Consider the following 12252-nt stretch of genomic DNA (forward strand, 5'->3'; position numbering starts at 1 on the left):
GAAGAAACGTGCACTGCAGTTGATGGTGTAGTGTCAAAAATAATAATCCACAATGGCTGACTTTTTCGGATGAATAAACAAAGTACCACTCTCTTCAAATGATGCAATTTAGTGATCACCTTTCTTCAGGCTCAGCACAAAAACATAATGTCTGTTACAAAGAAAATGACAACACAGATAGAGGTACAATTTGCTGATTTATTGTTGTTACTCACGTTTCATAAGCAGATCCTGTGCATAATAAAGAACAGACTGATATGCAAATTTAAGGTGCTCACGATCGCGCAGAGAACCTTTGCGGTTAGTACTCATAATAGCGGTGGTTGCCACCAAATCCAGTAATCCATGGCCAGCTCGCACTTCACACACTGCTGCACATACCAGACAAAACAGACCTGTCCGGCCAACTCCTGAGAGGCAGTGAACAACAACTGGATGAGCAGTATTACGCTGCTGTTTGTACAGGCTGAGTGTCTCTGATACAAAACTGAGGAAAGGTCCTGGTGATGCTGGAAATGAGCTGGAACATACAATCCATGTCTAAGCTGCCAAAACGTAAAGTAAGCATGGTAAGTATAAAATATTATACTTAAAATAACTGATGTATGTGGTGAAATGAAACAACGGAAAGTCCAGACTGGAATAACAACTACATGGAAAGGACAGATTGTGCTCACCTCAAAGAGGAAGCATAGAGTCGCATAATATACGTACAACAAAAAAATACTGTGTGTCCTTTTTCCAAAATAGAAAACCCACACACCTTCACACAAGCACAACTCACACACAAATGACCAATATCGCTGGGCGCTGGGACCCGACTGCAATAGTGTCTGACGTTAGCAGCAGTCTTCTGGGATGGGTGGGTGGGTGGTGGTGGTGGTGGTAAGGAATTGGCATGGGGTGGGAATGGGGAGAGCAGAATAGGGGTGGGGGAAGGTGTTGTGCTGCCTGTGGGGTCATGGACATGGTGGGGACAGGATAGGGTTGCTAGGTAAGTGTCATGAGACTGTGATGAAAGGGGCAGAGCGGGGAGGGGGCAGAGCGGGGAGGGGGGCAGAGCGGGGAGGGGGGCAGAGCGGGGAGGGGGGCAGAGCGGGGAGGGGGGCAGAGCGGGGAGGGGGGCAGAGCGGGGAGGGGGGCAGAGCGGGGAGGGGGCAGAGCGGGGAGGGGGCAGAGCGGGGAGGAGGGAGAGCGCTCTCTCTTTAACGACTTTGCCCAAAAGCTCGAAATATTTCAGCAGTCTTTTTCATTGTGCCTATCAGCAACTGAACACCTCCTCTAAGCAGTGAGTAGCAATCTATCCTTTCCATATTTTTGATGTATGTGATGACATACATAAAAATTGATAAAAGCTCGTTGTATTTCACCAAAAGTTTAGTTTTCCTTTAGTTGGACACAGATCTTGAAGCGTACAGAATGAATACCAGCAGCACGGAAAATTGCATCTTCCTCCTTCTCATTTTGCTTGGAGGAATTTGGTTGCAGCACTGTGTTTGAATAAATTATGTGTCTTTTGAAATACATCAGAGATTATAAATAACAGTAAGGCAATAATACAAAACGTCTGCATGCAATGTAACAAAGTTCATTTGATGTCGGTCCTGTCTCATTCTACTGACATAATGACAAAGTGGCTTGTATTGTGTATTGTTGGGAATAACAACATATATAAGGATCATCAGTAAATAATGCCTCCTGTGTTATAAAAAAAGTTAATAACATACACGTAACATTGTAAACATTTGCACAATTGTTGAATCCAGGTATAAAAGCAAATGAGGAAAAATTAAAAGAGTTTTCCTTCTTCCCACTTTTTAATATTCTAAGTTACATCCCCAGCTAAGTGCATTCCCATGCAAGCTTCATCATGATAATGTACATGCCACTTGTCATTTTTCACAATCTAAGTGACAGGAAAAATACACAGGTTGGTGGTGCCTCATGCAACCTACAGCCCCGATTTGGTCCCATCTGTCTTCCGCCTGTTTGGGACTCTGATCCTACATGGTTACAAATTCAATGGCTTGGGTGAGGCTAAAACAGCTTTAAAATCACGGGTCATGAATGTTTGAATTCAGCGATGGTGTAAATGTGTACAGCCCTGACTATGCTGAATGGGGTTGTTTAGAGGACAGTTCGCATATGATCTGCACCAATTCAATTGTTACTTCAACTGTTGCATGTTCATTATTAAATTACTCGATTACTTTTTGATCCACCCTCATATTTTTACATACTGTGAAACAATTCTATTGTCTTAACTCTTCATGTGAAACAATTCCACTATCTTAACTCTTCATCTTACAGAAAGACCACAATGGCAAGGGATTCAGACATGCAGTTACACAATTACTTTTGTTTGACACATATAAGAATAGAACAGTAAATCGAGTGATTAGTAATAGTACAAGTACTTGCTTCAGCTTTCTTAGAAGTTGCAGCACTTAGTTTGCGCAAAGTATTTATTTTACTTAATACAATGGAAAAGAATGATTGGTAGCTTTTATCTGTGTGTGCTGTAGCGTTTATCTCCAAGAGCTAGCCTTGTGCGAACAAATTTTGTAATATGGCTCCGGTCAAAAATAGGTACCACTGTACCTCATTTGAGTGTGTCAGCCTTTTCAAAGACTTAGCTCACTACTGCCTCATCAGTCAAGTAGGGCATATATAGAGTGTCACTTACAGCTGTTGCAGTGCTTAATTTGCACATCATATTTAGTTCACTAGTTTTTACAGTGTGTCATTTCTTTAGATTCTTTCAGATGTTTAGACTGTTTTATCTTATGATGTAAAATGCCAATCAACTGGATTTGTTGTATGCGGATGGATGGGAAGCTGACTGTCGTCTTCATGGAGTTAGAAGCTGTATTGGTCACGGTCAACAGAATTCAGCTGTTTCCTTGGACTGTAGCAGCTATCAGGTGTATGCAGTGGTACATCATTACCCAAACGTGAATGACAGGGGCCGGGAGGGCACATGGGTCTTTGGTCAGATAGCTAATGGGAGAACCGACTGGATGTCTGCCTCTGTATGCTGTAACTACTGACATGAAGTGTTCCTGTTGCTGATAGGACGCCTACACAACCAAAAGTAACTTTTCTGTTATGACAAGGACTACCTTCCAACTACATTAGACTTAAACAGATGGAGGAATTGTTCACTACTGCAAGCTCCAATATTAAGCGGATGATGGATCCCATAAAGAAAACAGTGATCAGTAAGGAACAAAGACCAGTGCGGACTTGGTATATATATGTCAGAAAAGTCTCGTAGGAGAATCTACTGGCTGCTGCTGAACACAACTGGTGCAACTTGCAAGCTGTGGTTCATACTGCCACCAATGATAACTTTGCTGGGTTCAGGAACTATCCTCAGCTCATTTTGGCATCTAGACAAATTGATGGGGAAGGCTATCACTGATTGCAAGGTGGAAGAACAGCATATATCTCGTAATGTAATCTGTTGGACTGAGTGTTGTCCTCTGGTTTGCAATTGTGTGAGAGGCTTAAACTGGTGGCACCATCAATTCTGCGACTTTCCATAATCCAAATTCATTGACCTGCACTATTGGCTGGAAAACTGTAGAGTCACCTCAACAGGACAGGTGTCCAAAAGATTCAGTGTAGTAGCATGACAACTAGAGAGACAGAGATTGGAAGGGGGACGGGGAGGGGGAGGGGGAGAATACCCGAAACAGATAGCTGGCTGAAACCAGGCATAAATAGCAATGAAATCTTTACTTCCGAACGGAATTTGTATGTGTAAAACATGCTGAATACAAATGATGACTTCGCATTTATTGCAAAGAAAAGCCCAGTTACCGAGCAAAATTCTTGAGAGTGGAATAAACCAGTGACTGTTTAGTCCTTGATAATGACAACAATGCAGTGACAGGAAGCCGAGTAATTTCTAATAAGATAAATGGAGTTAAGACGCAATGCTGAGATTGGAATGAAGCAACAAAGGTATGCTGAAAAAAGTACTTGAATGTATTTATCGTCCATTCACAGCACGTATCAAAGTAGTGAAGTACTACAGACAAAGCTTGGCACATATTGTGTATATTTCCCAATTATGCTATTATAAACAGTGAGAGATTTCAATTTGTTAGCTACAGATGGGTGACACAGATGATTCGGAGCAGAAGTGAGGGGACAAAGCTTGTGGCATGGTACTGAATTCATTTCTTTTTTATTATGAAAATTGCCTTGAGAATCTGATTAGACAACCCTCACTCACAGGGCATGCATTGGATCAGCTAAAAGCAAAAATGTCTGGCATTTTCACGGCAGTGAATGCAGAATTAGCAATCATCAATCATAAAGGTATCATAGCATTATTGATCACTAGTGTTAGAAAAATGTAAAGAAAGGTAGCAAGTAATTTAGCCTTATCAAGCATGGCAAGAAAATGATAAAAAATACAGCCAGCAGCAAACATTCAACTCTTGGAAGAATAAGTTAGATGATCTCTGGCAAAAATTCAAAACTGCTATAGGCACTGTGCTAGATACGTATGTGCCAGAAACATAGTGGGTGTGGGAAGGACCCATCACGGTCAATAATATTATGAAATTATTATAAAATAGAAAGAAGTGCACAAAAATTCAAATGAAACTACATCCTTGATGACAAGCAGGAACTAAACAAAATTAACACAAATAATGGGTGTCCCAGAAGGTATAGCCAGTGTTCGGGATATGACAGAAACAATCACTCGAAGGAGGAGGGAAAAAAAAACCTAGTAAACAGATGCTCTAATATGCATACCTTATGAGCTACGAACACTTGTTCAGTAGAAGAAATGAGTTCCACAGTACTGAAGATAAAGAAGAGCTCATAGCTCTTGAGGCATGCATTTTAGAGCCCATACTTACTAAACTTTTTGCTTCAAATGGTCATTCCTGTCACATCTCTGAAAAATTGAGCATTACACCTGGGATACCCTGTGTAGTGCCAACTATGTTAGAAAAAGTTCAATGAATTTAAAAGCAAGAACTTATCTGCCAAGTTGCCTTTATCCTCGGTTTTTGTCCAATGTACAATCCATTAATCAATGGATCAAAAATTTCTGCCCAAATGCCTGTTTATCATAACGGCAGACAGAAATAGATCAAAAGTGTGTCTAGATGTCTGCTGAAAATAACAACAACAGCAAAACGGAAGATAAAGTGAAGGCTGAAATGTTACATTTTACTTTTAACTGCAGCACAAATGGAATAAATGAAAGATACACAACTACCTATTTCCAGAATTAGACACAACTGGAGACGCATGACAGAGAAAAGAGTATTGGCCCCAATGGTGTACCAACTAGATTCTTCATTCATATGTTGAGAAACTGGCACTCTTCTAGCAACACTCAATCGTAGGTTGGTAGAACAACACAAACGGAAATACACTAGGTTGTTTCAGTCTTTGAGGAGGGACACAGAAATTGTAAATTGTGGTCTTGAGAAGTATGTGCCTAGTAAGTGGATTGAGGACGGAAAAGACCCACCACAATTTAACAACAAAATTCAGAAAACACAGAGGTAGCATTCTCGGTTCAAATTAGATTGTGCAAATGATGACAGGGAAAGGTTAGTAGATATTTGTGCTTCTGTGAAAAGATCTATGCACAAAGCATAAAAGTATTACACATACCTTTGCAAAAGATCTGACCAAGAGTCCAAGAAAACTGTGGTCATATGTGAAATTGGTAAGTAGGTCTAAGCCTTCCATCCAGTCACTCGTTGACCAGTCTGATGTGGCATTTGAAGATAGCATTTAGGAAACTGTTCACGCAGGAGGATCGTACAAATATATTGTCATTTGACAATCAAACAGACTCCCATATGGACGACACAGTAATATGCAACCCTGGAGTAAAGAAACAATTTAAAGAGTTGAAGACAAACATGTCAAAAGGTCTGGATGGAAACCCAACTCGGTTTCACAAAGTGTACTCTATGGCGCTGGCTTCTTACTTAGCTTACATTTACCATGAATCTCACCCAACGCAAAATCACAAGCGACTGGAAAAAAGCGCAGACTCCCTCACATTGTTGTTGTTGTGGTCTTCAGTCCTGAGACTGGTTTGATGCAGCTCTCCATGCTACTCTATCCTGTGCAAGCCTCTTCATCTCCCAGTACCTACTGAAACCTACATCCTTCTGAATCTGCTTAGTGTATTCATCTCTTGGTCTCCTTCTACGATTTTTACCCTCCACGCTGCCCTCCAATACTAAATTGGTGATCCCTTGATGCCTCAGAACATGTCCTACCAACCGATCCCTTCTTCTGGTCAAGTTGTGCCACAAACTTCTCTTCTCCCCAATCCTATTCAATACTTCCTCATTAGTTATGTGATCTACCCATCTAATCTTCAGCATTCTTCTGTAGCACCACATTTCGAAAGCTTCTATTCTCTTCTTGTCCAAACTATTTATCGTCCATGTTTCACTTCCATACTTGGCTACACTCCATACAAATACTTTCACAAACGACTTCCTGACACTTAAATCTATACTCGATGTTAACAAATTTCTCTTCTTCAGAAACGCTTTCCTTGCCATTGCCAGTCTACATTTTATATCGTCTCTACTTCGACCATCATCAGTTATTTTGTACCCCAAATAGCAAAACTCCTTTACTACTTTAAGTGTCTCATTTCCTAATCTAATTCCCTCAGCATCACCCGACTTAATTCGACTACATTCCATTATCCTCGTTTTGCTTTTGTTGATGTTCATCTTATACCCTCCTTTCAAGACACTGTCCATTCCATTCAACTGCTCTTCCAAGTCCTTTGCTGTCTCTGACAGAATTTCTATGTCATCGGCGAACCTCAAAGTTTTTATTTCTTCTCCATGGATTTTAATACCTACTCCGAATTTTTCTTTTGTTTCCTTTACTGCTTGCTCAATATACAGATTGAATAACATCGTGGAGAGGCTACAACCCTGTCTTACTCCCTTCCCAACCACAGCTTCCCTTTCATGTCCCTCGACTCTTATAACTGCCATCTGGTTTCTGTACAAATTGTAAATAGCCTTTCGCTCCCTGTATTTTACCCCTGCCACCTTTAGAATTTGAAAGAGAGTATTCCAGTCAACATTGTCAAACGCTTTCTCTAAGTCTACAAATGCTAGAAACGTAGGTTTGCCTTTCCTTAATCTTTCTCCTACGATAAGTCGTAAGGTCAGTATTGCCTCACGTGTTCCAGTGTTTCTACGGAATCCAAACTGATCTTCACCGAGGTTGGCTTCTACTAGTTTTTCCATTCGTCTGTAAAGAATTCGTGTTAGTATTTTGCAGCTGTGGCTTATTAAACTGATTGTTCGGTAATTTTCACATCTGTCAACACCTGCTTTCTTTGGGATTGGAATTATTATATTCTTCTTCAAGTCTGACGGTATTTCGCCTGTTTCATACATCTTGCTCACCAGATGGTAGAGTTTTGTCAGGGCTGGCTCTCCCAAGGCCGTCAGTAGTTCCAATGGAATGTTGTCTACTCCTGGGGCTTTGTTTCGACTCAGGTCTTTCAGTGCTCTGTCAAACTCTTCACGCAGTATCGTATCTCCCATTTCATCTTCATCTACCTCCTCTTCCATTTTCATAATATTGTCCTCAACAACATCGCCCATGATGTATAGACCCTCTATATACTCCTTCCACCTTTCTGCTTTCCCTTCTTTGCTTAGAACTGGGTTTCCATCTGAGCTCTTGATATTCATACAAGTGGTTCTCTTATCTCCAAAGGTCTCTTTAATTTTCCTGTAGGCAGTATCTATCTTACCCCTAGTGTGATAAGCCTCTACATCCTTACGTTTGTCCTCTAGCCATCCCTGCTTAGCCATTTTGCACTTCCTGTCGATCTCATTTTTGAGACGTTTGTATTCCTTTTTGCCTGCTTCATTTACTGCATTTTTATATTTTCTCCTTTCATCAATTAAATTCAATATTTCTTCTGTTACCCAAGGATTTCTACTCCCTCACATAAGAAAGGTAAAAGAACAGACCTGCAAAATTACAGAACAATATCCCTAAATTTGGTTTGCTGCCGAATTCTTTAACGTATTCTGAGTTCGAATATAACAAATTTCCCTGAGATTGAGAATCAGCACAGTTTCATTTATGTGAAACTCAGCTTGCCCTTTTTCTCAAGATATACTGTGAACTATTGATGAAGGGCAACACATAGATTCCATATTTCTAGATATTTGTGAAGTATTTTGTTAGTAAAAGGGTGAACGGCCTTTCAGACCATGATGCACAAATTTTAAAACTAAAAGCCTTTAGTACACAAACAAATGTCACATTAAATTTCAAACTATGTAGGAAAGTTAATCCAACAACAACAGAGAGTTTTTTAAACCTTGTCAAGGAACAAGAGTGGCAGGATGTTTATAGTGGCAATAACATAGGTAACACATTTCTCATGCTCTTTGAGAGTTGCTTTCAATTAGAACATTCTGAATGTGGTACTAGCAGCCCGGGTGGCTGACTAGTGGAATAAGGATATCATGTAGAACGAAGTGGGAATTACATCAAAATGTTAGAAGTAGCCACAATTAAAATACAGTAGCCCATTACAAACAGTATTGTGAGGTGCTTAAAATGTTATTAGGAAGGCAAAGAGTATGTGGCATGCAAATAGAACAGCTAATTCATAGGATAAAATTAAAACCATATGGTCAGTTGTGAAGGAAGTGTCTGGTCAGCAGCACAAGGTACCTACATCTAAATCCATACTCCGCAAGCCACCTGACGATATAAAGTCAGTTCGCAGTAAAAATATTTCTGTTACTGATAAATCAGATATATGTACAGTATTTAATAATAATTTTCTGAGCAATGCTGGTGAATTAAATAAAAATTTAGTTTCTACAGGGAATCATATAACTTTCTTGGCAAATGCCTTTCCGAGATTGATGTTTGAAATATTTCTCTGTGATACAGATGAGGTAGATTGAGTCAACAATTAATTCACTGAAGGCCAAGGACTCTCTTGCTTATGATGGAGTGCCTAGTAGAATATTAAAGTACTGTGCTACACATGTTATCCCAGTATTTAGCCTTATTTGTAATTTTTCCTTTAGGAATGGTCAGTTTCCTGAGCGATTATGTGTATATAAGGGTAATTGATCATTTCATATAATACAATTTGCTATCTAATGTACAGTTCGGCTTTAGAAGTCTTTTAACAACTGAAAATGCTATATTCTCTTTTCTCTGTGAGGTACTGGATGGGTTAAACAAAAGGTTTTGAAGGCTAGGCATATTTTTTTTTATTTAACTAAGGCATCTGATTGTGTTGATCACAAAATATTGCTCCAGAAGTTGGATCATAACGGAATATGGGGAGTAGCTCACAATTGGTTCACCTCTTACTTTAGCAACAGACAGTAAAAGGTCATTATTCACAATGTTGAGAATGGCTGTGGTGTGGGGTCTGAGTGGGGTACAGACAAGTGGCGGGTGTCTCAGGGATCAGTGTTGGGGCCAACCCTGTTCCTTATTTATATAAATGATATGTTCTCTAGTATTGTGGGTAACTCTAAAATATTTCTCTTTTCTGATGACACTAGCTTGGTAGTAAAGGATATTGTGTGCAACACTGGCTTGGTTTCAAACAGTGCAGTTCATAACCTAAATTCACGGCTTGTAGAAAATAAACTAATGCTAAATCACAGTAAGACTCAGTTTTTACAGTTTCTAACACACAATTCAACAAAATCTGACATTTCAATTTCACAGAATGAGCATATGATTAGTGAAACTGAACAGCTCAAATTTCTAGGTGTTCAGATAGATAGTAAGCTGTCGTGGAAAGTCCACATTCAGGATCTTGTTGAAAAGACTTACTGCTGCCATTTTTACTATTCGAACGGTATCTGAATGGAGTGATTGTTCGACATGAAAATTAGTCTACTTTGCTGATTTTCATTCACTTATGTCGTATGGTATTATGTTTTGGGGTAACCCGTCCCATTTTAAAAGGATATTTTTGGCTCAGAAGTGGTATAAGTTCACGAAACTTTCGTAAACTCCTGTTCATGAGTCTGGGTATTTTGACATTGGCCTGTCAATTCCCAAGAATAAGCAGCTTTCACTTAGTTAATACTCGGCAGAAATCAAACCAGCATTTGGATCGGACTTCCTTAACTCTTGTGCAGAAAGGTGTGCAGTATACTGCTGCATTCGATTTTCAGTAAGCTACCACTTGAATTCAAAAATCTTAGCAATAATCCACGTGCTTTCAAATCGAAACTGAAGAGTTTCTTCATGGGTCACTCCTCCTATTCTGTCGAGGAGTTCCTTTAAAAATTAAGCTGATTCTTGTTGTATTGTTGACTGTGTTTACTTAAACTTATGGACTGACTTTTTTCGGGTTCATAAACATTTATTTTTATCTGTTATTACTTTTATGTTGTGATTTCATGTACTGACACTTTCCATGACCTTGGAGATTTGCTCCTCAATTTGGTCCTACGGAACTTGAAGTGTAAATAAAATAAAATAAAACAAAATATTTGACACGATGCCCCTACACAGATTGTTAACGAAGGTAGAAGTATATGTTATAGGTTCTCAGGTATGTGACTGCTCAAAGACTTCTTAAGTAATAGAACCCAGAAAGTTCTTCTCAATGGCAGTGTTGATCAGAGACAAGTGCATCATCAGGAGACAGAACCACCACATACATCTAGCTGTGGAAAAAGCACGTTAGACTGACATTTATTTAAAGAATCCTAAGAAAGTTTAATTCATCCGTGGACAAGGTAACCTAAAAATCTCCGGTCTGCTGAGTTATTTAGAACTTATCAGTCTGAGACTGTAACAGAAGGAATATTCAAAGAGCTGCTTGCTTCATCACAAATTTTTTTAGACAGTGTAAGAGCATCTCAAGAACGCTCAAGTAACTGCAATGGGAGACCCTACAAGAAAGCCTCTGTGTATTGCCTTTAGAAGGCAAATCTGAATACTGCCGACAGAAATAAATAAATGAAGAAAAAATTTCTTAGTCTTCAGAACTATTAATCCCTTCCTCGGTAATGAGAAAGGGATATGAAGTTTAATATTGGAAAGGAAGGCAGGTCATTCAGACGCCATGATGTGAAGTATCTTCTCATTATTAGGGCAAGGGGAGACTAACATTAAGGAGGAGTAGTCAAATAATCAACACACTTTGTTTGAGTAAAGGATAATTCATAACTTCGTTGGGTAGCGTAAGAATGGCTGCAGATTACACCAGGTTATTTCTCCATGGTGTGTGCATCAACAAAACATGAGGGCACATGAAAAACTGTTAAATAGTTGTACAACTATAATTCATACTTCCCCTTACCTCCCAGGCCAAGCTGTAAACTGCAAGTGAACAATCACCCTTCTCGCTCTGGTTTCACCAAGAGACACAGAAATTATTCTTTCAGTCCAATTTGGGCGAACATTGCAACTTTGTAAACTGAGCTTCATTTTTCCCATTGTCAATTCACTTCCCTTCTCCTGTGGCCAATAAATCTGTCCTTCCAACTGAAAAAGAAAAACAGAACAGAAATTAATATGCATACAAAATTACATAAAAATAGCTTATCTGGAGTTGTAAAATATTTATTACAAAAAAAGAAATCATTCAGCAAGAAAGTGGCCATTTACAGACAGCAAAATTCTGAAAATTTAATGTATTAACATTGTTTGTTGTAAGTGTGTCAGTTCATGACATTCAATACACATAGAAGAGCAGTAAGGGATGAATGGGTGTGTCACATTGGCTCAATACTGGACACAGGACTAATTACATGCATTGGAAAACAACTGTATATAGCGATAAAATTATACAAGAGCTCTCAAGACCATCAAACATAAAGACAATTCAGCCAGTACAGACAGAAAAAAATTAACGGCACTTTTTAGAGTCTAAGAGACAAAAAAATATAACATACTCTGTTTCTCCACTTTGCTGAAGTTACATAAGTTGCAAGTACAAATAAAGTCAGCTGGGTGTAGGGGGAAAATAAAAAATAAAAACAACTTTATGAAATCATATTTTACAAAATGTTTCTGAGTTAACTTATTGTCAATAATACTAGTAATAATGATAGTGGTGGTGATGAAACGGTAATGATAATAGCAATAATAATAATTTCTTTTACGCAGCAGAAGTCTACACATATTACAACGATATGGTTTACACATGTGAGTACATCCTGACTGGTTCCTCACTGCCCTTAGCCTGCATTCAATAAGGTAACTTTCAGCATTTTT

At 39.1% G+C, this 12252-nt stretch overlaps 1 protein-coding gene across 3 annotated transcripts in view; it reads right to left on the reverse strand.

Annotated features, from left to right (window-relative positions):
- Positions 1 to 12252, reverse strand: part of LOC126481221 (tyrosine-protein phosphatase non-receptor type 23-like) — a 158706-nt gene that overhangs the window by 18406 nt on the left and 128048 nt on the right. For all 3 annotated transcript variants that reach the window (XM_050104825.1, XM_050104824.1, XM_050104826.1), the window contains exons 16-17: positions 11336 to 11520; positions 216 to 520 (exon numbers count right to left, since the gene is read on the reverse strand). In XM_050104825.1, the coding sequence (XP_049960782.1) occupies positions 216 to 520; positions 11336 to 11520 (490 nt within the window). The remainder of the gene's footprint in view (positions 1 to 215; positions 521 to 11335; positions 11521 to 12252) is intronic.

The sequence above is a fragment of the Schistocerca serialis genome, chromosome 5 (assembly GCF_023864345.2).
Source record: "Schistocerca serialis cubense isolate TAMUIC-IGC-003099 chromosome 5, iqSchSeri2.2, whole genome shotgun sequence".
Classification (NCBI taxonomy): Eukaryota; Metazoa; Arthropoda; class Insecta; order Orthoptera; family Acrididae; genus Schistocerca; species Schistocerca serialis.